The sequence below is a fragment of the Schistocerca cancellata genome, chromosome 7, assembly GCF_023864275.1.
Source record: "Schistocerca cancellata isolate TAMUIC-IGC-003103 chromosome 7, iqSchCanc2.1, whole genome shotgun sequence".
Classification (NCBI taxonomy): Eukaryota; Metazoa; Arthropoda; class Insecta; order Orthoptera; family Acrididae; genus Schistocerca; species Schistocerca cancellata.
In genome coordinates this window covers 248,411,973-248,435,291 of record NC_064632.1, presented here as the reverse complement: position 1 = coordinate 248,435,291, position 23,319 = coordinate 248,411,973, and the positions used below count along the sequence as shown (strand labels likewise).

Below are 23,319 nucleotides of genomic sequence, written 5' to 3'. Positions count from 1 at the left end.
TACTGGCACTTCATCAGCATTTTCAGTCTGATGACTGACGCTTTTGCAACAGGTTGATGTACAACTGGAAGTTAACCAGTTTATCCTCAAAATCTGCTTGGATTCTGTTTGTGTACTTCATTGGAGAGCAAGGCCATTTGTCTGCATAAACTGCTGACACCAGCCAGTCCTCGAACTGAATTCTCCTTATGGCACTTTTAAGACACTTTCGATTTCCAAGGCCTCCTGTTGGATTATTTCTTGTGACATAGGCATCCTGTCTTTCCTCTTTATTTTGCACATAGGAAAGAATAGCTTCAAGTTAAGATATTTACCACATTCTGATCCCCTTAATGATTTTCTTGTTCTTCAGTTTTTCCTCTGAAGCCACCCAGTGTCGCACACTAGATCTGTCAAGTCCATACTTTCTTCTGGCATCTCTGTTGGTTGTGGTTTTGGCATGATGAACATCCGTAAGTTTGAAGAATGCATCTACCTTCCTGCTCACCTCAGTTACACTCCCCCTCTCTTTCCAGACTGGATTCCTATATCAAGGAACAAAACTACTTTCTTCATCATCTACACTCCTTCTCCTTGGACCCTTGCTTGTCACTGTTGACACCATCTCCCTATACATCAACATTCTCCATGCCTGTAGCTTTGCTGCCATCAAGCACTACATTATCCAAAAACTTGCTGACTCCAGTACCACCACGTCACCCCTCCTTCCTTGTATATCTGACCAACTATATCTTTGCTCACAAATCTTCTCCTTTAAGGGGAAGATATGCAAAGAAAGCCCTGAAAGAGTCATGGGCACCAGCATGGCACCCTCATATGACAACCTGTCTGTGACACATCTTAAGGAAACCATCCTAGCCACTCAAGATGCTAAATCCCTTGTCTGATTCAGGTTCATTGATGATATCCTCCTGACCTATACCCACGACCAAGACACACTACCCTCATCCCTCCACAGTCTCAACCCTCTCTCTTCTGTCCATTTTACCTGGTCCTTCTGCTCAGCATGACATGATGCAGGTTTTAGTAAGGCCTTCATAAACAGGCACTACCCACCAAATAATTCACAAATAGATGTCATGTGCCATATTCTCATATGCACCTAATTCTTCAGCCATCCCAACAAATCAGCTGCAAAGAAGTAGCCTCATCATTAAATATGGAACAACCCAACCACATAATTCATTCATTCACCCATGTTCTGTAGATACCATCAATAGGAAGAACCTGCAGAGATGTGTAAAGAGTCAAGGTGTTCATTAACAAAAGAAAAAAAAGTAAAAAAAAAAACATAATCTTTATGCTGTAAAAACAATAAACTATTATTACACTACTTATTGTTATTGATACTTATGCTATCTACATTCAGTCAAACAAATTGGAAAGAAAGCTCCTAGTTTGAAAACTGTGGCTCCTCCTCAGTTATCTACTATTGGTAGTTTAATGTTTACTTGGTTACAGAGGTATTTTTCAAGGAAAATTTGTAATTACATCTGTAAATACTGAGCACTATTTTCAGTATGATACAACTTGTTAAGCAGGTTTACAAGAAACACTGCTATGTCCCGCAAAACTAACAGAAACTTTCAATCCTTGTACCTATATATTCAGTTAATTTGTAGGGAGAGTGGCTGATGAAGTATGTTTTGTATGTTGTCAGTAATTCCCAATTTCCTGCATTATATTAGTTGGGAGTGTGTTGAATATCTTCCCAACAGAGTATATAACTCTATTCTGAACCCTACACAAGGGGGCAAAGTCTACATGAAAATTATTTTTGTCTCTTGTATTGTGACTGCGGAAAGCACTGTCCAGCTGATTTTTATTATCAGCAACAAATACCATTAGGGTGAAAATGCATTGAAAGTGGGTGTAATAAATCCAAGATCCTTACGAAAAGGGCTTCGTCTATCTTTTGTCATGTCCAGAAATAAGGAACTTGGTTCTAGAAATCCTTCCCTCCTTTCCCAAAGTGGTTTCACACTGCTCACCCAAACTGCAAAATGGCTTGGTCCCTCCTGATGCCACACATACTCCCAGTATATTGCCATATCAGTTGTATACCTGTGGAAGACCCAGGTGCAAAACCTGTCCTTTATATGTACTCACCCAGCACATCCAGTCCCAGTAATGTCACAGGCAAATTCTACTATTTCTAATTTTTTTTTCAGACCTCAGATATCTTTAAACCCCTCATCTAGCTCACTTCTGAAATGTCATTATTTTCAGTATCAGCTGTTTGTGTTTCTGATTCATCTCATGAACTACACAAACTTTTAAAGAAGTCTTCAAATACTTTACAATTTTTCTGTTGTGAAGGCATTGTACAACTGTATCATGGCATCAGTGTGGGCAACTGCAGTTGTCAAAATGTGTGATTTATTTAACACAACATATTTCAGGATGACATGATCCCATTCTCAAAGTCCTAAAATCAGTTTTCCATTAGGCACAGTGAAAAATAGTAAGGAAGTAGCAAATATGCATTGTTCAACATGTAAGACTCTCCATTATACATTTTCATAATTACTGGTAGCACTTAACACTACCATGGATAATTTTTAAGTGCTGCTGGTAATTATGTACATTACGCCATGATATGTATACTGGAGAGTTTTATATGATTGACATTGCGTGTTTGTTATGTGCTTATTATTTTTGACTGTGCCTAATGGCAAATTAATTTTAAGAACTTGATAATGGAATCGTGTTGTCCTAAAAGATGTTGCCTAAAATGAATCACACATTCGGGCAATTGGTTCATCATAAACATGGCTCACTTTATTTTTGTACAGCCGATGGATTTTTCAGATAGGTCTGTTTTTTCTAAAGAGTAGTTTATGAAGCCTGTTCAAAAAATCCTCGGACTTGTTCACAGACTATTTCTACGCTTACCTTTTACTTATTGTTCATGGTGTACTTCGAAATACTCTCCTCCATGATTGATGCACTGCTCCCAATGCCATTTCGACTTCTGGAAGTATTCTTGGTAAGCCTTTTGCTGGATCATGCAAACCACTGTCTGCAAATTTTCTTTCATCTCGTCTATCATTGCAAATCTTTGTTCTTTCAATGGGGTTTTCAACTTTGGAAATAAAAACAGATCCACAGGGGCCAAGTCTGGAGAGCATGGGGGGTGAGGCAGCACATTGATTTCGTTTTTTGTGTAATAGTCATGCACCAAAAAGGATGAATGTGTGGTTACATTATCATGAAGCAAGAGCCATGTATTGTCTTGCCACATTTCAGGCCATTTTCTTCTCACATTTTCTCACAGGCGTTGCAGCACATCCCAATAGTACCATCGAGTAGCAGTTAGTCCTTGTGGCACGAATTCATGATAAACTAAACCTTTAAAGTCAAAGGAAACTATCAGCATGGTTTTGACATTTGACCTAACCTGACGAGCTTTTATTGGTCTTGGAGAACCTTTTCTGAACAACTGTGAAGATTGAACCTTGGTCTCAACATCATAACCATACAACCACGTCTCATCACTAGTTATGAGTCTCTTAAGGAACATCTTGTTCTCAATTACATGATCAAAGGCACAAGTTCTTCACAGACTGTGAGGTGAAGGTTTTTTTGGTCGTGACTCATGAGTCATGGGACAAACTTGGCGGAAACACTATGTATTCAAGATGCTGTGTCAGGATTTGATGATGTGATCCAAATGAAATGTTACATTCTTCTGTAATCTTCGGACAGTCAGTCTTTGACTGGCATGCGCAATTTCATTGATGTTCCTCATATAAGCATTGTCGGTAGACGTTGAAGGGTGTCCTGAATGAGGGTCATCTTTAAGTTGTGTCTGGCCATTTTTAAACCATGTGAACCATTCATAACACTGAGTATGGCTTCAGCACTCGTCACCATATGCTTTCTGCATCATTTGGTGTGTCTCTGTAAAGGTTTTCTTGAGTTTCATCCAAAATTTAATGCAGACGTGTTGCTCCTTTAACTCTGCCATCTCAAAATTCATGAAATGTTGAATGCAACCTACTACTCAATACAGCACTGAACAATAACTGATGGACATACAACAATGAAACTTCTGGCAGTTACACATAAACACAGGCATGTGCAGGGATGCCAACCACATTTCACTCCAACACACCATTGCCATGAAACTACGAATGTTCCAGAATTTTTTTAACAGACCTAAATATGTGAACATGTTCACTCTTTGTAGAATTTTATTTTTCAAACTGATCTTAACTTTGAACTTGATATTTCCTGTAGAAGGCCATAATGTGTGTGTGTGTGTGTGTTTTTTACTAACTAAGTGTTTCTATTGACTTGAATAAAGCCATGTGACATATGTCTCCACTTTTGAATGGTTTTACACATGTAAATAATGGACAAGAATGGTGAAAGGCCACATTCTTGTTGTACTTCTGCGTGTGTTCTGCCCCAGTCTGAAAATTTGTTCTCTTTCCTGACACAGATTAAATTTGTTCTGTAAATTTTGTATATACACAGTTGGAAAACAAATTAGTACACTTTTTAGATGTTTCCAGTTCACTTGATATTTTTTGTGGCAACAGTGCATATGGAGTACATAAAATTATTACATTTACAGATCAATAGTACAAATCATTCTGAGGTACCAGTTATCAACCCATGCTTAAACACCCATATTAATACATGGTGTAGCCTCCACAGGTGGCAATGCAGACATTGACTGGCACCCAGTCGATTGTGCAGATGGTGAATACTGTCCTGAGATATGTTATGCTGTGCCTGCCAGACCTGTTCATGTAGTTCCGTAAGAGTTGTTGGTTGATGAGTCTCAGGAGTCACTTCTTGTCCATCGTATCCCACACATGCTCAGTTGGAGACAAGTGTGTGATCGTGCTGACCAAGGAAGTTGCTGCATATCTTGCAGGGCATGTTGAGTTTCATGGGCAATGTATGGGTGAGCATTATCCTGTTGGCACAAGACATCATCTTCCAGTTGCAAGAATGGGTATAAAAACATCTTGCATGTACCAAGAGCTACAGAAACACCAAAGGCGAAAGAGAGTTGTAGCTTATCACACCCCAGACAATAAGGCATGAGGTGGGGCCAGAGTGTCTCGGACAAATGCACTCTATGAGACAGCACTCACAATGTCTATGTTGTGTATGCAAACGACCATCACTGTGTGCAGGCAGAATCTCCATTCCATCTTTCAGGTGATCCTCTGATGGCAGCAGTTGAGCTGTGTGTGTCAGTGCTGTGGACAGGGTTGAAGACTAGCTTTAAGAGATGTGTGTGCCCACAGTACCACTGGTAATAACTGGATCACAGCAGTTTCTGTTGACATGTATGGGCTCACAAGCTCTTTTATCTGTGCTTTAACAGCCACTGCTGCTCTTACAATATGACAATCCTGATGGGCATCAGTGCTGTGGAGACATCAAAAGTCTCATCTATTAGTGTGAGAGTGGTCACGTTATCACTGATGCCAGGAAAGTCTCTGAAAGGACCACCCTGTGACTCAGAAGAACACAATGTGACGTCTTTGAAACTCACTCAGTTCACTGTAGGAAGCATGAATTTGTCTCCGTAGCATGGTTGCCTGTTTGCTTCACACTTTGCACCACACTGAGCCTTCTGGCTCTGGGTATTCCCTTTTAAAGGGTAGACACAGATGGCACTCCAGTAGCTATGCCACAACACCATCTGATGGGAACCAACATTGAAACCATTATCAGTACATCTACTATCCCCCAGGTGGCATACACCATCACTGGATCTAAATCAATGTCCTCTTTCAGGTATTCTAATTTTTTATTTTATTTTATTTTCTTCTCAGCAGTGTATTACTGATGCATTGCTGGGGAACATGATCATTTCCCAGAATTTGTAATAATTTGTTTCTGTTGACTTTGTCAAAAGCTATATTGCAGTTGATGAAGGCAATATGTTTTTATATTAAATTCTCTCTGGTTTGATTTTAGAAATTTTGCTGCAACATGATCTTCCTTTTCGAAAGCCATTTTGTTCCTCATGTTATTGTTTGATAAAATAAAGTCAATTTCAAATTTAGTTAGGATTGGTCCTTGTCAGGTTCAATATCTGTTTTATTTTTTTTGTGCATGAATGCTTTAAGGACAAATGTGTATTTTTACCTTTCAGCGAACTCTACTAATGTAGGACCCCGGCCATTTCTGTTATCATGTTTAATATATCGTACCTGAAGTTTTTCAGTTTTTGTCCCACTTTTTTATTAAAATGCCACATTAACAGTTTGTAGTGGGTTTTGCTGTCATTTATCAGATTCTTTAATTCTTCGTAGATATCTTTCTCTGTGCCAAAGTTTGAGCATAATTAATAAATAGATTTGAACGGTTAACATGTTTACAACAAGTCTTTTTATTCTGCGTGAGACGTAATTCATATCTGAATTTTTTATTTTTTCCTTGTTTGCTATAAAGTGTAAGCTGAATTTCCCCCATGCTCTATTTCTCTATGATCAAACATGTGACATGATTTTCTTTCTATCAGGTATTTTTTTCTGCCACCCTTATCATATCTTTACTTTAGCCTGTATGATTTATTTAAATACTCTTCCAACTATATCAATAAGTGTCTCAAACTCTGAAATTTACTGCTCCTAAATGACAATTTGTCTAAACAGCCGGGTTTCTGAACATTGAAAATACTTGACATTTCACTATCCTTTCCATCAGTATCCTTTTTCCTCTCCTTGGACTCTGAAATAAAGAATATTAGGCCTTACGTATGACCCTCATCCTTGTCAGTACAGAACCATGCTGGTAACCTCCAATAAATATCCAATGATGAATGAAATATACTTGAACACATTTGGCAAATTTTTGATTCCAAGAACTTAGAGGAGTGAATCCCAGGCTACGAGCTAGTTGTAGCAAAAGTAGTAGTAGTAGTAGTAGTAGTAGTCACCCATAGATCTCTTTTACAAGGATATTGCACATGTCTTGGTATTACAATTGAGGAACAACAAAAATCAAGTAATTCACTAATGTTTATGGACTTACAGGTCTAATATGACACGATGGGACAGGTAGTTGATTGTGGCCCTATAGTAGGAACCATTTGTCTGAAATAATTTCAAGAAACTGTGGAAAACCTAAATCGGAATAGCTGGAAGAAGAATGGAACCTCCACCCTGCTGAACACTAAGCCAGTCTGTTTGAAACAGTGCTGCCTCATTGGTTTATTCCTAGTGAACAGTACTGCTTACAAATAAGTTATTTAATAATGAAAAAAGCTGATGCCACTCTGTTCGTTCATTTCTCATTTCCAGTCACTGCACACATTACTCACACTATAGTCTCATTGTTTTATAACACTACAAACACTATCAGCTGAGGTTAGAATGATTCTGTGTGCCGCAACTTCCGATTTCTTATTTACAAAACTGAGTCAGCATCCCTCTATAATGAGTGAGATGTTGAGTTCAGAAAGAGGATAAGGTGTTAGCATTATACATTACACAGCTTTGGGAATAAGTATTTCCAGAAAAGGAAAGAAATACAGTGTGAAAGTATTATGTGGAATGTTACATGTTTTGTTACTGTTATTATTATTATTATTATTATTTGTGTTACATTTTTCCAAACCCCTGCTCTGTGTTATTTAAGTAATCCTTCAGTGTATAGAATGTTAGGGTTAACAGGTACTTTTTAACTGCTTTCTTGATTAAGATTGTTTTAGCAACTTTTTAATCACTGTAAGCAATTTATTGTACAGTTTTATTCCTTGGTAGAAAATGCTGTTTTGAATTTTATGTTTATTCTTTCTTGATAAATGTAAGTTCAGACAAGATTTTGTTCCATGGTCATGCACAGTGTGTTCGTGCAGTAATTATCAATGTTATTTTTGGTGTGTACTACTGTTTGGTAAGTGTATTCACACAATGCAGGTAAAATCCCCAGTGTTTTGAACAGATCTTTACAGTGAGCTCAACTATTATTTTTGGTTATTATTCCTATGGCCCTTTTCTACAGTTTGAAATTTGTTTTCATATTTTGTGTATTTGATCCCTAGAAAAGAATGCCCTAGCTGAGAATTGAATGTACTGTTACACACTGATGACAGGACTCATGGGCATAACATATTGCTGATGTACTGTTTGCAAGTATCTTTTTTTGTTCACACTACTTCAGCTGAGAATTGATATTCAGTCCTACAAATTTTACATTTGTTACTATTGTAACATTGCACAAGCACAATACTAGAATGCCCACAAACTACTGTGCCGTCTGTGCCAGTGTGAGGCAGCCTCTTCAGGCCGGCCATGGAGATGCACGCTGTTTAATTATACACACTCAGAGTATAAGGTTACAATAGTTACACAGTCTGTGGAGGCACCAGCTACATTTAACAGTGTCATTTTCCCTCTTCTAAATCATTATTCCAGTTATCTGTATTTACATACTCTGTTCATTATGCCTTCTACTGCATTTTTATGTTCCCACAACCTCATCTTCTTCCGTATCTGAGCACAATTTTTATTTTTATTTTTATTTTTTTTTTAAAGTGTCTTAACATGGGATATATTTCTTGTCCACAGGTATAGAGTGCGCGGATCTGGTAAATCTGACAGATCCTCATTTACGAGTGTCAATTCTGAGCAGAGAAGTTGGGGGCCGAGCAGTGTTCAGCTGTGCACAGGGCTATGGACTGAGGGGTCCTCATGAAGCTGTCTGCTTGCCCAGTGGTGACTGGACAACCCCAATGCCAACATGTCAAGGTAGTAAAGGAGACAATACAGAATGCAGGCTTGTCCTCTCATGAGCACAGCACAAAATTTTGTGAATGACTTGTGTGCACAAAAAAACCAGTATGTAGAATGGACATTTGCCCTCAGTGGTAACTTACAAAGTATACTCCATGTGAAAGTGACATGTAAAAATTTAAGTACTGTTTTTGCAGTTTCATCATTACATATATTAGTCATTCCATTTATTATTTTTTATCTTGCAGCAGGAATGTCCCAGAATTTATCCCTCTAGATTATTTTTTCTGATTATGTATAGCAATCTCAGCTTCATCATTTATGCCATGTTATATTTAATTAAAACAGTCTGTGCTTTGTTCTTGTTGTCATTCCGTTACTGGCTTTATTGGTGGACAGTGTTATACAAGATATGTCATGAGCTCTCTATGCAGATCAAGTTATACTGTATATAATGTGTATCAAGAAGTATACAATAATTTTAATTTAGAAACAATAAATAATTCTGTAGAAAACAGCTACAATCCAAAAAGGTAAATACTGAGTGAAAAATCCCTTCAAAATTTCCATGATGGCTTCTTATTACAAAGAAGCGGCATGGCAACAAGAATAAGTATCTAACTGTAGTGTTTGTTTTCAGATGATGTAATTGTGTGATTCACACTTGGACTCACTCATTTTATTCCAGAGGTACAATGTGATACACCACCAACACCAGAAAATGGATATATTCAAGGATCTGGCCCTTATAAGGCAGGTGATGTTGTGCAGTTCAATTGCAATCCTGAATTTATGATGGAAGGGCAGCCTATAATTGCCTGTCAAGAAAATGGTCGGTGGTCTGGTTCAGTTCCAAAGTGTATGTATAGCCAATACAAATTACACTTACTTGAATGAAACAAGTAGATAACCTTAAAAATATTAAGAGAAACTATGCAGTCACTAACATAGATATGGTAGTCAGTGAGGAATTTTGTAATAAGATGATTGTGGTAGTCAGTGAGGAACTGTGTAGTAAGATAATTGTGATAGTCAGTGAGGAATTGTGTAAGAAGATAATTATAACGACAACACCATAAACACAAGTAGGTGTAAACAAGGAAATTACAGCACTAAAGAGAAAAGGGCATTATTCCCGTAAATGTAAAACCACAAGCAGTCTCCCCTAACGGTACAGTCATTCTTTTTGATCTGACAAATTTTTGTATCATTATTTAAAATCTGATGGCAAACAGATGCAATGATACCTCTATAATATGAATATGATGGCGATGAAATATGTTTGCACTGTAATTTTTTTCTTCTTTTGGAGATGAATCTAATGATCTTTATGGTTGAATGCACAACATATTCTGTTTTCTGTTCATATAGAGGCTGTGTGATGACATGAAGTTAAAACATAGTAGACATCTAGTTCAGCCACTTTGTGGACAAAGATAAGAAGTAGGGTGGTAGAATTATTGCACTGATTATGGTGGTGTACTCTGTTCTCTTTTTCATGACAAGAAACAACTACTTGGTTTTACACCACAAACATCAACAAAAATAATGTTGCATATTTACTATACACAGTGATTTAGAAAAATGTTTACAAACTGACATGGCACATCAGGCGTACATCAAGGATCAGTAATCACATAGGAACCAGGGCTTGCAAAGGCAATCTGGGGCTACTGAATGGCACTGCAGTTATTTAGTCACATGTTACAAATGGATGCCCACTACAGGAGATGCTCATAAAATTTTGTCCAGATACATCAAGAGACATCTGACACTGAAGCTGCATTGAACAGGTACGTAGTGTATCTCAAAGACATCCTGCTGCTGCAACAATCCTGCCCACTAGGTCCTTGGGTGATGAAACAAGTGTTTTGTACACAAAGCCCTTCAGATACTCCCACAGGAGAAAATGGATTGGGGATAGATTGGGTGACCATGATGGCCATGCAGCTGGCCCACCACAGCCAATTCAGCAGCCGGAAAATGTTGTCTGCTGATGTATCCTCACCTGCTGAAGAAATGCACAGGGGCTCTGTCATGCTGAAATTGAATGCGGTGACAAATAGGAATGGGAATATCATTCAGCATATCCGGCAGAACCTTTCACAGGAATATGAGATATGTGCGACCATCAAGTTGGTCTGAGATAATGTACAGTCCAATTAAACAGCCTCCAGTGATGACAGCCCAGACATAAAGGATAATTTTGCATTGTGAGGCATGCGTTCATGTAGCATGTGGGTTCACATCTGTCCATGTATGCAGGTTGTGAACACTCATTACAGCCTCATCGGTGAAGAAGACACTTGCTGTGAAGCTTTGGTCTGCAGTGGATTCCTGCAGAAACCACTGCACAAATACCATGTACTTGTTGTAGTCCACTGGTTGCACTGCCTGGACGTGTTTCTCATGGCATTTACAACCTCTGGTTCCTACATGATTATTGATCCTTGTTGTATGCGTGGTGTGCCAAGTCAATTTGTAAACACTTTTTTGAATCACCCTGTAAAGACAAACTAAGTATGACTCAGTTTAACTGTTAAAAGTGATGCCTACCAACATTAATTCATCCATTGTAGTGGTACATGAAAATTTTCTCTACTCTTGCAAATATCTGTGTTATCTGTTCTTTCACCCCTTCTTCATCTTTATAATTGTGTACCTCAGATATATGTTTCATATCTTTGAGTCCCTACATGTGAGACATTGTTTTGATACCCTCTGCCTTTATTACATTCTGCTTCAGCAGCCTGTTTTCAATCTTTCATTTTCTACATAAAAGTGAATTTCAGAGTTCTTTGCCATATGTGTCTTTGTGATCCAAGAGTTTAGAAGCTTTGTTATGTGTGATGTGATTACAGTTAACAACAAACAAATACTAGACAGTCTTCTGACCAGTATTCTAAAGGAAACAGTTTGAGATATAACTCTTCCAGTAATCATAATTTTCACTTTTCAGAAGAGTGTGTGCTGTTTTGAAACTTCCCAGCAGATAAAAACTGCACACTGAGTTGAGACTTGACCCTTGAACCTTTCACAGGCAATCCTCTACCCTATTGAGCTGCTACATCTGTGAGTAGCTGGATATCAGCTCACACATCAGAACCCAGGAGCGAATGTGTGAAGCCACATTGCAAAAGGGCGGCCTGCAGAAGAGAACATGGTACCAAGTGATAGAGCTAAACATGGCTGAGTGGACAAGACTCAGACTTGTGCAAGCCCAAAGCAGCCTATGCAATAGTGAGGTGCAAAGCGAAAGCTTCACCACAGTTATGTCAACAAGGCAAGAAAAAAAAAGAGAGATGTTATCCAAAACACAACCAGAGAGAAGAACCAAGTGCCAAGTGAGATTGTTATTTAACAGTCTGTAGTACAGTAATGATAGTAACCAACAATATTGGACTTGATTACAGAACTGAATGATCGTTTGTGGGGCAGCTGTATTTATACCATCCATGAGGAACATTATTGGCTGGTGTATTCACATGGTGAGATGGGTGGCATGCTTGCTGTGCGAATGCAGCGCTGTAGTGATACCTTGCCTTCTAATGAGCTATCCATACGCAATAATCATTTGTCTTCTGCTGCTAGATAAAGCATTATAGTCTTCAGCAACACAGTGCACATTCATATATGTCCCTAGGGGTCATATGTAGTCAAGCGCATAACAGGATGATTTCAGTTTTTTATTGCTGCATGTCTTTCTGTTCTTGACTAATGGTCAGAGACAGCAACTCTATAAAGATCCTGTAAAAAATAAGAAGAGAGACAATGGGATTAGTTTCTATGTTCAGTTATCTCTGATGATCCTGACAGCTGCCATGAAATCAAGACATGCCTGTTACTTGATAGAAAGGCGATGTCCAACCTTGACAATGTTTTGAGGACTAGAGACGTAACTCTAACAACAAAGATTCTCTGTAGTAAGGGCTATGATCTTTCCATTTGTGATGTATGATGTGAGACCTGGACCATAAGAAAGGTAAACATCATAGAATAGACTCCTTTGAAATGTGATGTCAGAGAAAGCTCCTTAGGGTTCCATGGACTGCAAAGAGAATGAATAGGTTAATATCTTAGCCAATACAAACAAGACTACTTCTTGGCAGGTGTGATACTGAAACAAGAACTGACCTACTTTAGGCACATCATGAGAAGACATCGTTCACTGGCAGAAGCCTTAATGCTATGGAAGACAAAAGGCACAGGAAGGAGAGGACAGCAAAGGATGAGATAATTTGATGGCATCACAGAAGTAATGGATTCTGACCTGGGAAAGTCTTTGGGAAATAGTGCAGTCACACAGAGTCAGAATCCACTAAACAACTAGAGAGAAAGAGAGAGAGAGAGAGAGAGAGAGAGAGAGAGAGAGAGAGAGAGAGAGAACAAATAGGTCACCATATCATAACAAAACAAAAATAATATGAAATACACAGTCAGTCTTCCTCAAAATTCAATATAATACATTAAATAGCTTAGCATTTGCAATGTGTAATTTGTCAGATGCCATGAATATGGAAACCAGAATGATAATGTATCACTGTTATTTTGAGTTGGTTATTCATTATTGCATAACCTTCCAGGGGAATTCAATAAATGCCATCTGACTACTAGTATTCCAAAAGAAAATAATTATGAACAAGTGGATCACTAACAAGGGAACATCCCCATCGCACCCCACTCAGATTTAGTTATAAGTTGGCACAATGGATAGGCCTTGAAAAACTGAACACAGATCAATCGAGAAAACAGGAAGAAGTTGTGTGGAACTATGAAAAAATAAGCAAAATATACAAACTGGGTCGTCCATGCGTAAGATAGGCAATATTAAGGGCAATGTGAGGTGAGGAACGCCGTGGTCCCGTGGTTAGCGTGAACAGCTGCGGAACGAGAGGTCCTTGGTTCAAATCTGCCCTCCACTGAAAATTTTGCTTTCTTTATTTTCGCAAAGTTATGAACTGTCCGTTCGTTCATTGACGTCTCTGTTCACTGTAATAAGTTTAGTGTCTGTGTTTTGCGACCGCACCGCAAAACCGTGTGATTAGTTGACGATAGGACGTGCCTCTCCAATGGGAACCGCAAACATTTGATCGCAAGGTCATAGGTCAACCGATTCCTCCACAGGAAAACACGTCTGGTATTTTGTATACGACACTGGTGACAGCATGTGCGTCACATGACAGGAATATGTTGTCGACCCACCTAACTAGTACACTTGGCGAATGGGTGAAAAGTTTCTTCTACCTTGCCCGATTTAGGTTTTCTTGTGGATGTAATAATCACTCCAAAAAAAGTGATGAAAACATAAGAGTTTTTCACATAAACTAAAAATAAAAAGTTAAAATTTTCGGTCGAGGGAAAATTTGAACCAAGGACCTCTCGTTCCGCAGCTGTTCACGCTAACCACGGGACCACGTAGCTCTTCGCCCCACATTGCCCTTAATATTGCCTATCTTGCACATGGACGACCCAGTTTGTATATATTGCTATTTTTTCGTAGTGTTGTCTAATTCAGAAGAAGACCTTTTGGCCATAAGTGTACTTGTTTAGCAGTCTTTTAGTTGTGCCTGTGTGTGACTCAACAACTCCACTATCTGTGCTTTTCATAATAGTGCCAGAAATAAACTTGACTAGAACAGAATAGAAGTTTATTGTCTCATAACATACAATTTCAAGTCATTAACTTAATTTTCAGGGGACTCATAAAAACACAAAAATTGGTTTACAATTTTTCTTGTAATATCTTTAATGTAATATACTGTACTGGATATGTAATTAATACGTAACTAATATTTTTTTTCTTAATAAATAACAAACTTTTAAAAATTAATACTTCTAAGTACTTGATCTCTCTTGTTCAAATTTTCAGGTTGTCCTTCACGATTTCTTCTACTTAACAATAACATTTCTGTACTAGTTTCTCATGTAAGGTTTTTTCAGTGTTTCTAAATTTATACTGAGCAGTTCTCTTTCTTTCACTTCGTTATAAATTTCCATACCCATATACTGTGGAGTTTGAGCATAAAGTTTTAAACTATGGGTAGGCAGCATAAAATTATTTTGATTTCTGGTGTTGTAATCATGCTATAGTTACATCTACATGGATACTCTGCAAATCACACTTGGGCATTGAAACACATTCACAACAATTCTCTGTTATTCCAATCTCGAGCAGCATATGGAAAAAATTAACACCTTTCTTACCGCGCAGGCTCTGATTTCCCTTATTTTATTATGAAGATTGTTGCTCCCTATGTAGGGTGGTATCAACAAAATATTTTCGCATCTGGAGGAGAAAGTTGATGATTGAAATTTCGTGAGACAGTTCCATTGCAACGAAAAACGTCCTTGTTTTAATGATACCCACCCCAAATCCTGTATCATGTTGGTGACACTCTCTCCCCTATTTCACAAAATATAAAATGTGCTGCCCTTCTTTGAACTTACTTGATGTAATCCATTAATCCTATCTGGTAAGGATCCCACACCACAGAGCAGTACTCCAAAAGAGGATGGACAAGTGTAGTGTAGGCAGTCTCTCTAGCAGACCTGTTAAATTTTCTAAGTGTCCTGCCAATAAGATGCAGTCTTTGGTTTGCCTTCCCCACAACATTTTCTATGTGTTTTTTCCCAGTTTAAGGTGTTTGTAATTGTAATTCCTAAGTATTGTGTTGAATTTATGGTCTTTAGAGTTGACTGATTTATTATGTAACCGAGTTTGACGCATTCCTTTTAGCACTCATGTGACTGACCTCACACTTTTCATTATTTTGGGTAAACTGCCAGTTTTTGCACCATACATATATATTTTCTAAATCATTTTGTAATTTGTTTTGATCTTCTCATGACTTTACTAGACAGTAAATGACAGCATCATCTGAAAACAACCTAAGACAGCTGCTCAGATTGTGTCCTAAAACATTTATAGAGATAAGAAACAGCAGAGAGCCTGTAACACTATGTTGGGGAACGCCAGAAATCACCTTTGTTTTACTTAATGACTTTCCATCAATTACTATGAACAGTGACCTCTCTGACAGGAAATCATGAATCCAGTCACGTAACTGAGATGATATTCCATAAGCACCCAATTTCACTAAAAGCCACATGTGTGGTTCACTGTCAAAAGCCTTCTGGAAATCTAGAAATACAGAATCAGTTTGAAATCCCTTGTCAATAGAACTCAACACTTCAGTGTATAAAGAGCAAGTTGTATTTCACAAGAATGATGTTTTCTAAATCCATATTGTTTATGTGTCAATAGACCATTCTTTTCGAGGTAATTCATAATGTTCAAACACAGTATAACTTCCAAAATCCTGCTGCATATCAGTGTTAATGATATGGGCCTGTAATTAAGTGGCTTACTCCTACTATCTTTTTTGAATATTGGTGTAACCTGTGCAACTTTCGTCTTTGGGTATGGATCTTTCATTAAGCGAGCAGTTGTACATGATAGTTAAGTATGGAGTTGTTGCATCAGCATACTCTGAAAGGAACCTAATTGGTATGCAGTCTGGACTGGAAGACTTGCCTTTATTAAGTGATTTAAGTTGCAGCACTACTCCAAGTGTATCTACTTCTAAGTTACTGCCATTGGCAGCTGTTCTTGGTTCCGATTCTGGAGTATTTACTTCATCTTCTTTGCTGAAGAAATTTTGGAAGGTTGTGTTTAGTAACTCTACTTTGGCAGCACTGTCATTGATAGTATTTCCATTGCTATCATGCAGAGAGAAGGCACGTATTGTGCCTTACTGCTAACATACTATACATGTGACTAGAATCTCTTTGGATTTTCTGCCAGGTTTTGAGACACTGCTGAAAATGATTTGCTGCAAATAAATCAGAGTTGCTACGTACATAGGTAATCAGCTCATAGATGCATAGTGAGGGAATACTTAATATACTTAGATTTTTTAGGAGTGGGCGACATGATTTTTTAGCCCTACATTGTGCATATTTCTCATGATGGTTTTCCGAAGTTTCAATATTCAACACATGTGGTTTGAGTTACCCAAAAATAGAATTACGTACCCTATTACTGATTCAAAGTAGCTGACATATACTATTTTTCTTATGTTCATACTGGTAGTATTGTACAATATCCTCATTGTAAATAATGGGCTATTTAATTTTTTCACAAGGTACTGTACATGTAAGCCCTGTGATATATGTTTACCTGATTTCATTCCTAGGAATTTCACCTGCAAATCCTGGTTTTTGTGACTGATTTAAACAGCATTTAATTTTGCTTGTTTTGTTTCAAACTCCATTAACTGAGTCTTTTCCATGTTTAATTTTGATCTGTTTAAGCCAAACCAGGTATCTAATTTTTCTAAAGTATTTAATACAATTTCAGGAATTTGGTCACTACTTGTACTTTCAATGATTACAGATATGTCATACTTCTTGTGAAGTAGTTTTCAATTCTGAAGTATAAGACACTTTCTCTGATGATGTAACCACTGTTTGTCTTCGGTTGGTTAGATAGGACATAAACCAGTCCATATTTTTCCAGTTTACAGAGTAGCAAGGAGTGTTTCACACTATCAAAGGCCTTTGATAGGACACAAAAAATCCCTCCTGCATCAGTGAGTTGTCTAGAGAGGAGCTGATTTTATCTTCAAAATGGTTTATAGCAGACACTATGGTTTCGCCTTTTTGAAATACATACTGATTTTTTGAGATTATTGTAAATTTTTCTATGAAGTCTTGAATTTCTATTGTGATTACCTTTTCAAATATTTTTGTTAGTGATGAAAGAAGAGAGGGTGGGCAACAGTTTCCCATATGTTCTTTTGTGATTTTTTTGAATAGTGGTTTAACTAATGCGTATTTCTGTGTGTCTGGAAAATCATTTCTTGAAGGGACTGGTTAACTATTGTAGATAGTGGCTGTGCAGTTATTTTAGAGACTGCTTTAACACTTTTGTTGGTATCTCATCCCATCCTGCTGATATTTTACAGTAGTATATCTTTTACAGTAGTTTTGCTGAATGTACTGAAAAGTTCACCTTCAAATTGCTCAGTGTTAAAGAAATTTACCTTATCCAGGTAATTTTCTAATCACTGTTTGATTTGTTTGCACTTATAAAGAATTCATTAAATAATTCTGAAACTTGAGCAAGTTTTACATTAGTTTTGCCCTCTGTCTTGATTTCAGAAATAATGTGGCCTCTAGCTATGGCACCTGTTTCAGCTTTGATCACTGACCACACTGCCTTAAATTTGTTTTCAGTGTCCAGAATAAATCTATTATTTGACAGTTCTTTTGATGCCTTTACAACTTTTTTTAAAGTATTTTTGCAATTTTGTACATAGGTACCAAAATCAAGACTAATAAGTTTTACTTCCCTATGTAGCTGTCCTTTTCTTGCACTAGAGATTTTTATTCCTTCACTAATCCACTTTACTTTATTTCCTACTGTTTTATGACATACAGTAAGGGGGTAAGTTCCATTAAAAATGTGTAGGAAGTTTTCCAGGAAAGTAGCAAAATTTTCAGAACACGAAATCCTATGATCTATAACCCACTCTACGTTATTTAATCTATGATGGAATAAGTTCATATTTTCTGTGCTGAACAGGCATTTGGTGTATGTGATTTTGCAGCAAGGTTCTATTGTTTTTGGTAACTCCAAAAACAGAACACATTGATCAGAAAGTCCTATTAAAAAAAAAAAAAAAAAAAAAAAAAAACCTTATTTGTCTCGCTACAAGTATAATTGGTCAAACTATTATCTATACATCTTGCTGACATTTCATTTACTCAAGAAAAACCAGTGAAATTAGCACTGGAACCCCATATTTGTATCATGTCAGTGAATTTTGTTGATTTGTTGATTTCACTGGCTAAACCTGTGTTGAAATCAGCAGTTATTAAGACTCGTTTCTTGGTTTCTTTTTGAAATTTTTGCAATTGGCTCTGGAATTCTTTACACAGATAAAATTACAATACTTTGTCCTAACTCTACGCAGCAGCTGTCATATATACATTCTTCATTAAAGGAATCGAAATCAAATCTTGCTTTATATTCAGTTATCTTTCCACAAGTATGCATGATCCTCCTCAAGTTAAATTACTCCTACAAAAGATGCTGGCAATATTAAAATTAGCAGGGTAATTTAAGATTTTGGTACTGTCCTTTGTAAGCCAATGCTTATTCAATCATAAAAGCTTGATATTTGGCATTTCTGACAACATGATTTGCAAGTTGTTAAGTTTTGTTTCTCTGCCATTTGTATAGTTTGAACTTAATCCACTTATGTTCAAGTGCATTCAGAACATATTGTTACCTTTTTGAGTGTTCTTAATGGCATCTGTTTGACATGTCATTTGTGTATTTTTGTTTCAAGTTTGTTATTAACTTTTACACCCCCATCTATGCATACCGGTTTCTCTGACTAAGCATGATCTTACAAATATCACTGCACATGTTGCTGAGTGTAGCCAAACCTTGCCTGTTTAGGTACAGCCCATCTTGTCCTAAACATTTATCACTAATAAATTTATTCAAATCCATGAAAACTGCACCAAGTCTGTTTACACTGCTCCCTGATGTGATTGTTTATTCTGTCTGTGTACTTATCATTTTATCAAACAGACAGTGTTAGCAAGCAGGATATTGTTAGCAGCTGAAAGTCACCTTTATTTCATCCAGTCATTTATGAAAGTATCTTCAGGTGGTGACCCTTAGGGTATCTTATGCTAGTGCACTCTAGCGAGACATTTACAAACTTAGCATGCCGTTACTATAGTGCATAATATTGCCGATGGCAGAAAAATTCAAACAATGGAAAATCCAGGATGGATGGAATGTGGTTTCAGTTGCCTGATACTGCAGTTGTGTGTGTGTGTGTGTGTGTGTGTGTGTTTGTGTGTGTGTGTGTGTGTGTGTGTGTTGTCTATTGTTGATGAAGGCCTTATTTGTGACAGTCTTTTTGTTGTGCCTATCTGCGACTTAGCACCTACGCTATATGACAATGCCAGAAAAAAAAAAAAAAATCTTTAGCACTAACAAAACATTAAAGATCAATTAATGACACATCAAAGGATAACAGAGAAGTACAGAGATAGGAATTCGAAATTGGAAGTTAAGCCATTCTGTGATTCTCCATCATTGTAAGCAGTGGAAGTTAGAAATCGTGTGATGGTTGTTGCCTTCTGGAAGCTCACAAAGAACTGTACCATTTAGAAGCCACACCCCCAAATCTCTGCTACATGGAGTTAACCAATATTTAGAGGCACTATCTAAAGTCTACTATCCATTTGTAAAACATCATCCAGAGTCAACAGTTCTAGAAATGTTGACTGGCATTGTTTAAATTCAGTTGGTAAATATCTGAAATGCTTCTTGCTAATTCTGTAGTAAATTTCTGAGAACTTATATATACCAGAAAGTGCTGTTTATAGTAATAATTTGTGTAAGAATGAATACAGGCTGCTGTTTAAATTAAAGGTAACAGGCTACAGTGTAATAAATAACTATCTTTTGGGGTGCATTTGCCTCAGAGCCTTTACCTATGTGTTAAATCTGTTCTTTACTAAGAGAAGCTGAATCATAGTTGACGTTGCTGATTCCAGCACTTTGATTAGAACATATAGTGCAGTTTCCTGGTAATTATCACCAAAATATCAAAGACTTCTGTATCAGTTCCTATGTTTTCCCTGTGATAATACTAAGGAATAAGACCTGTTTGGGCTTCTTATCAATGTTATTCCCAGCTTTGATTTATACTTTATGCCATGTATTGTCAGTACAGTTTTGAAATTCCTTCTGCACACCACTCATAATGGAATAAGGAAATTGTGAAGTTCTGTGCTACAGTTGTAAACAAATTTTGGCATGAAATTTGTAGAGATCTGCAAAGTACAGATAGAGATACATTCGAAGAAAAAAGAAGAAAATGATGCACCATGAAGGAATTATCATAATTCAGTGGAAATTGGTAGATGTGATGTACATGTACGGACAAACAAATGATTACAATTTCATAAAAATTGAATAATGTATTCAAGAGAAAAAGATTCACAAATCAAGCAAGTTGATCCACCTCTGGCCCTTATGCAAACAGCTATTTGGCTTGAAATTGATTGTTAGAGTTATTGGATGTCATCCTGAGGGATATTGTGTCAAATTCTGTCCAATTGGCCCATTAGATCATCAAAATGCTGAGCTGATTAGAGGGCCCTGCCCATAATGCTCCAAACATTCTTGATAGGGGACAGGTCAAGTGACCTTGCTGGCTAAGATAGGGTTTGCAAGCATGAAGACAGGCAGCTGAAACTCTCACCATGTGGGTGGGCATTATCTTGCTGAAATGTAAGCCCAGTATGGCTTACTATCAAGGACAACTAAATGGAGCATAGAATATTGTCGACATATTGATGTGGTGTAAGGGTGCTGTGAATGACAACCAAAGGGGTCCTTTTATGAAAAGAAATGGCACCCAAGACCATCACTACTGGTTGTGCGGCCATATGGCAGGCAACAGTCAGGTTGGTATCCCACCACTGTCCAGGGCATCTCCAGACATGTCTTCACTGGTCATCAGGACTAAATTCTAAGCACAACTCATTACTGAAGATAATTCTACCCCAGTCAGTGAGATTCTAGGCCAAAGTGTGTCTGGAGATGCCCCAGACAGTGATGAGAAACCAACCTGACTGTTACCCACCATACAGCTCAACAACCAGGAGTGACGGTTATTTCTTTTCATAGCAGGAACCCTCTGGTTGTCATCAGTGGCACCTTTACAGTACAGAAGTATATCGATAATTTTCTAAGCCATGCTTTGTTGCCCTTCATGGTAAGCTACCCTACTGCTTGTCTTCATGCCTGCCAAACCCTATCTCGGCTAGCAAGGTCACTGGATCTGTCCCCTGTTGAAAATGTTTGGAGCATTCTGTGCAGGACCCTCTAACCAGCTCAGCATTTTGATGATCTAACATGCCAATTGGACAAAATCTGAGGTGATGTCCCTCAGGAGGAGATCCAGCAACTCCTGTCAATCAATTCTGAACCAGACAACTGCCTGAATAAGGGCCAGAGGTGGACTTTACTGACTTGCTCAGTGTGAGACGCCCTTTCTCTTGAATAAATTATCCAATTTTTCTAAAACTGTAATAATTTGTCTTTATAGTACATCTATTGATTTTTTTGTGGTGCACCATCATCTTTTTTATTATTTTTTTATTTATTTTGAGTGTGTGTAACTTGTCTGTTTGTTCAAGTCTTAATCAGTTTTATTTGTTTGTTTCTACATTTAGAAAATATTGCCCAGCTTTTAACATTTTAATTTTAGGATCCTTTCCTTAAAATGAAGATACATCAGTGGCAGTTTGCTATCATCAATGGTACTTGGTTACTGGAATTAACTAATTTGTAATAAAGGCAGAATCATTTCTTGTGTTACTGTGGTAGTGAATTCTCCAATGTTTTAAATCCAAAGAGACAAATGCAGAGTAAATATACACTTCCTTCACACTTTAAACTACTAACCATCTAATGATGAGTTATATAATTTTCCCCCTTCTGTTTGAAAAATTCTTCAGTTTCCTGGTATTATGTTGCAGGTGTCCAAGCCTGTTCTTACCCAGGGACAACAATTAGTGGAAGAATGTCAGCTGTTAAGTTCTACTACAAAATTGGAGAGACAATTACATTCACCTGTGATGCAGATTTAGAGCTCCGTGGAGCACCTATGCTACGATGTCTACGAAATGGCAAGTGGTCCAATGCTATACCAACATGTGTTTCGAAGACCAGTTAATTTACTGTGAATGTAGATGATACGAATATGAAATACTATAAGTTTTGATAATGATGTAGAAGAACAAAAATTCTTTCTGTTGTTGACATTTTTGATCAGCAATGGTCAACACAGTGGGACATCTATAAATTATGAATATATTTTCATGGTGATCAATAAAGAAGAAATTTGTTTAGAATTTATGCATTGTTGGAAAATGTTGAACATTGTAAAGAGAAGGAGAAAACAAAAGTAGTAATTAAGTAGACAGGAGGCCTTAAATTGTGTTCTTTCATACCCTTATCTGCTTAGCTTATAGACATAAAACATTTTTTTACACATGCAAGTAATGTTATTACTTTAAAAAGTATATGTAATGTTTATAGAAGACTAATGAACCAGTTATTTCAAGTGTGAGATAGCTTGAATGTTATTTTTGTAAAATTATTATTGAAAATGGAATGAATATGGCTGGCTTCTAAACTGACATTCTCTTTGACCAATACTAGCAAAATTGGAATTTTGACACACACACACACACACACACACACACACACACACACACACACACACACACACACACACACAGTTGGAATTAAAAACACAGAACATATTGACACAATTATTTTCCACTTTTCTTACCTCACATTAGTAGAGAGTATTCTCTTAAAGAAAACTAAACTATATAATGTGAGCATTCTACTCTCAAATATTTGACATATTCCTCCTGTATATCTTCTATCTTTCACTTAAGTGGAATCATTTCTACAGAACTTAATGTAGCTTTCAAGCTACTGGCTGGAATCTTTTTCTTGTATTCTTACACTACTGTGACATAATCTTGAAACCCATCTGCAGTT

The 23,319-nt window shown here is 37.3% G+C and overlaps 1 protein-coding gene across 1 annotated transcript in view; it reads left to right on the top strand.

The window, feature by feature from the left end:
• Positions 1-23,017, top strand: part of LOC126092720 (uncharacterized) — a 271,027-nt gene extending 248,010 nt beyond the window's left edge. Inside the window, exons 22-24 of the mRNA XM_049908444.1 lie at positions 8,544-8,723; positions 9,397-9,567; positions 22,284-23,017. Coding sequence (XP_049764401.1) covers positions 8,544-8,723; positions 9,397-9,567; positions 22,284-22,480 — 548 coding nt within the window. The 3' untranslated portion in view covers positions 22,481-23,017. The remainder of the gene's footprint in view (positions 1-8,543; positions 8,724-9,396; positions 9,568-22,283) is intronic.
• Positions 23,018-23,319: the final 302 nt, after the last annotated feature.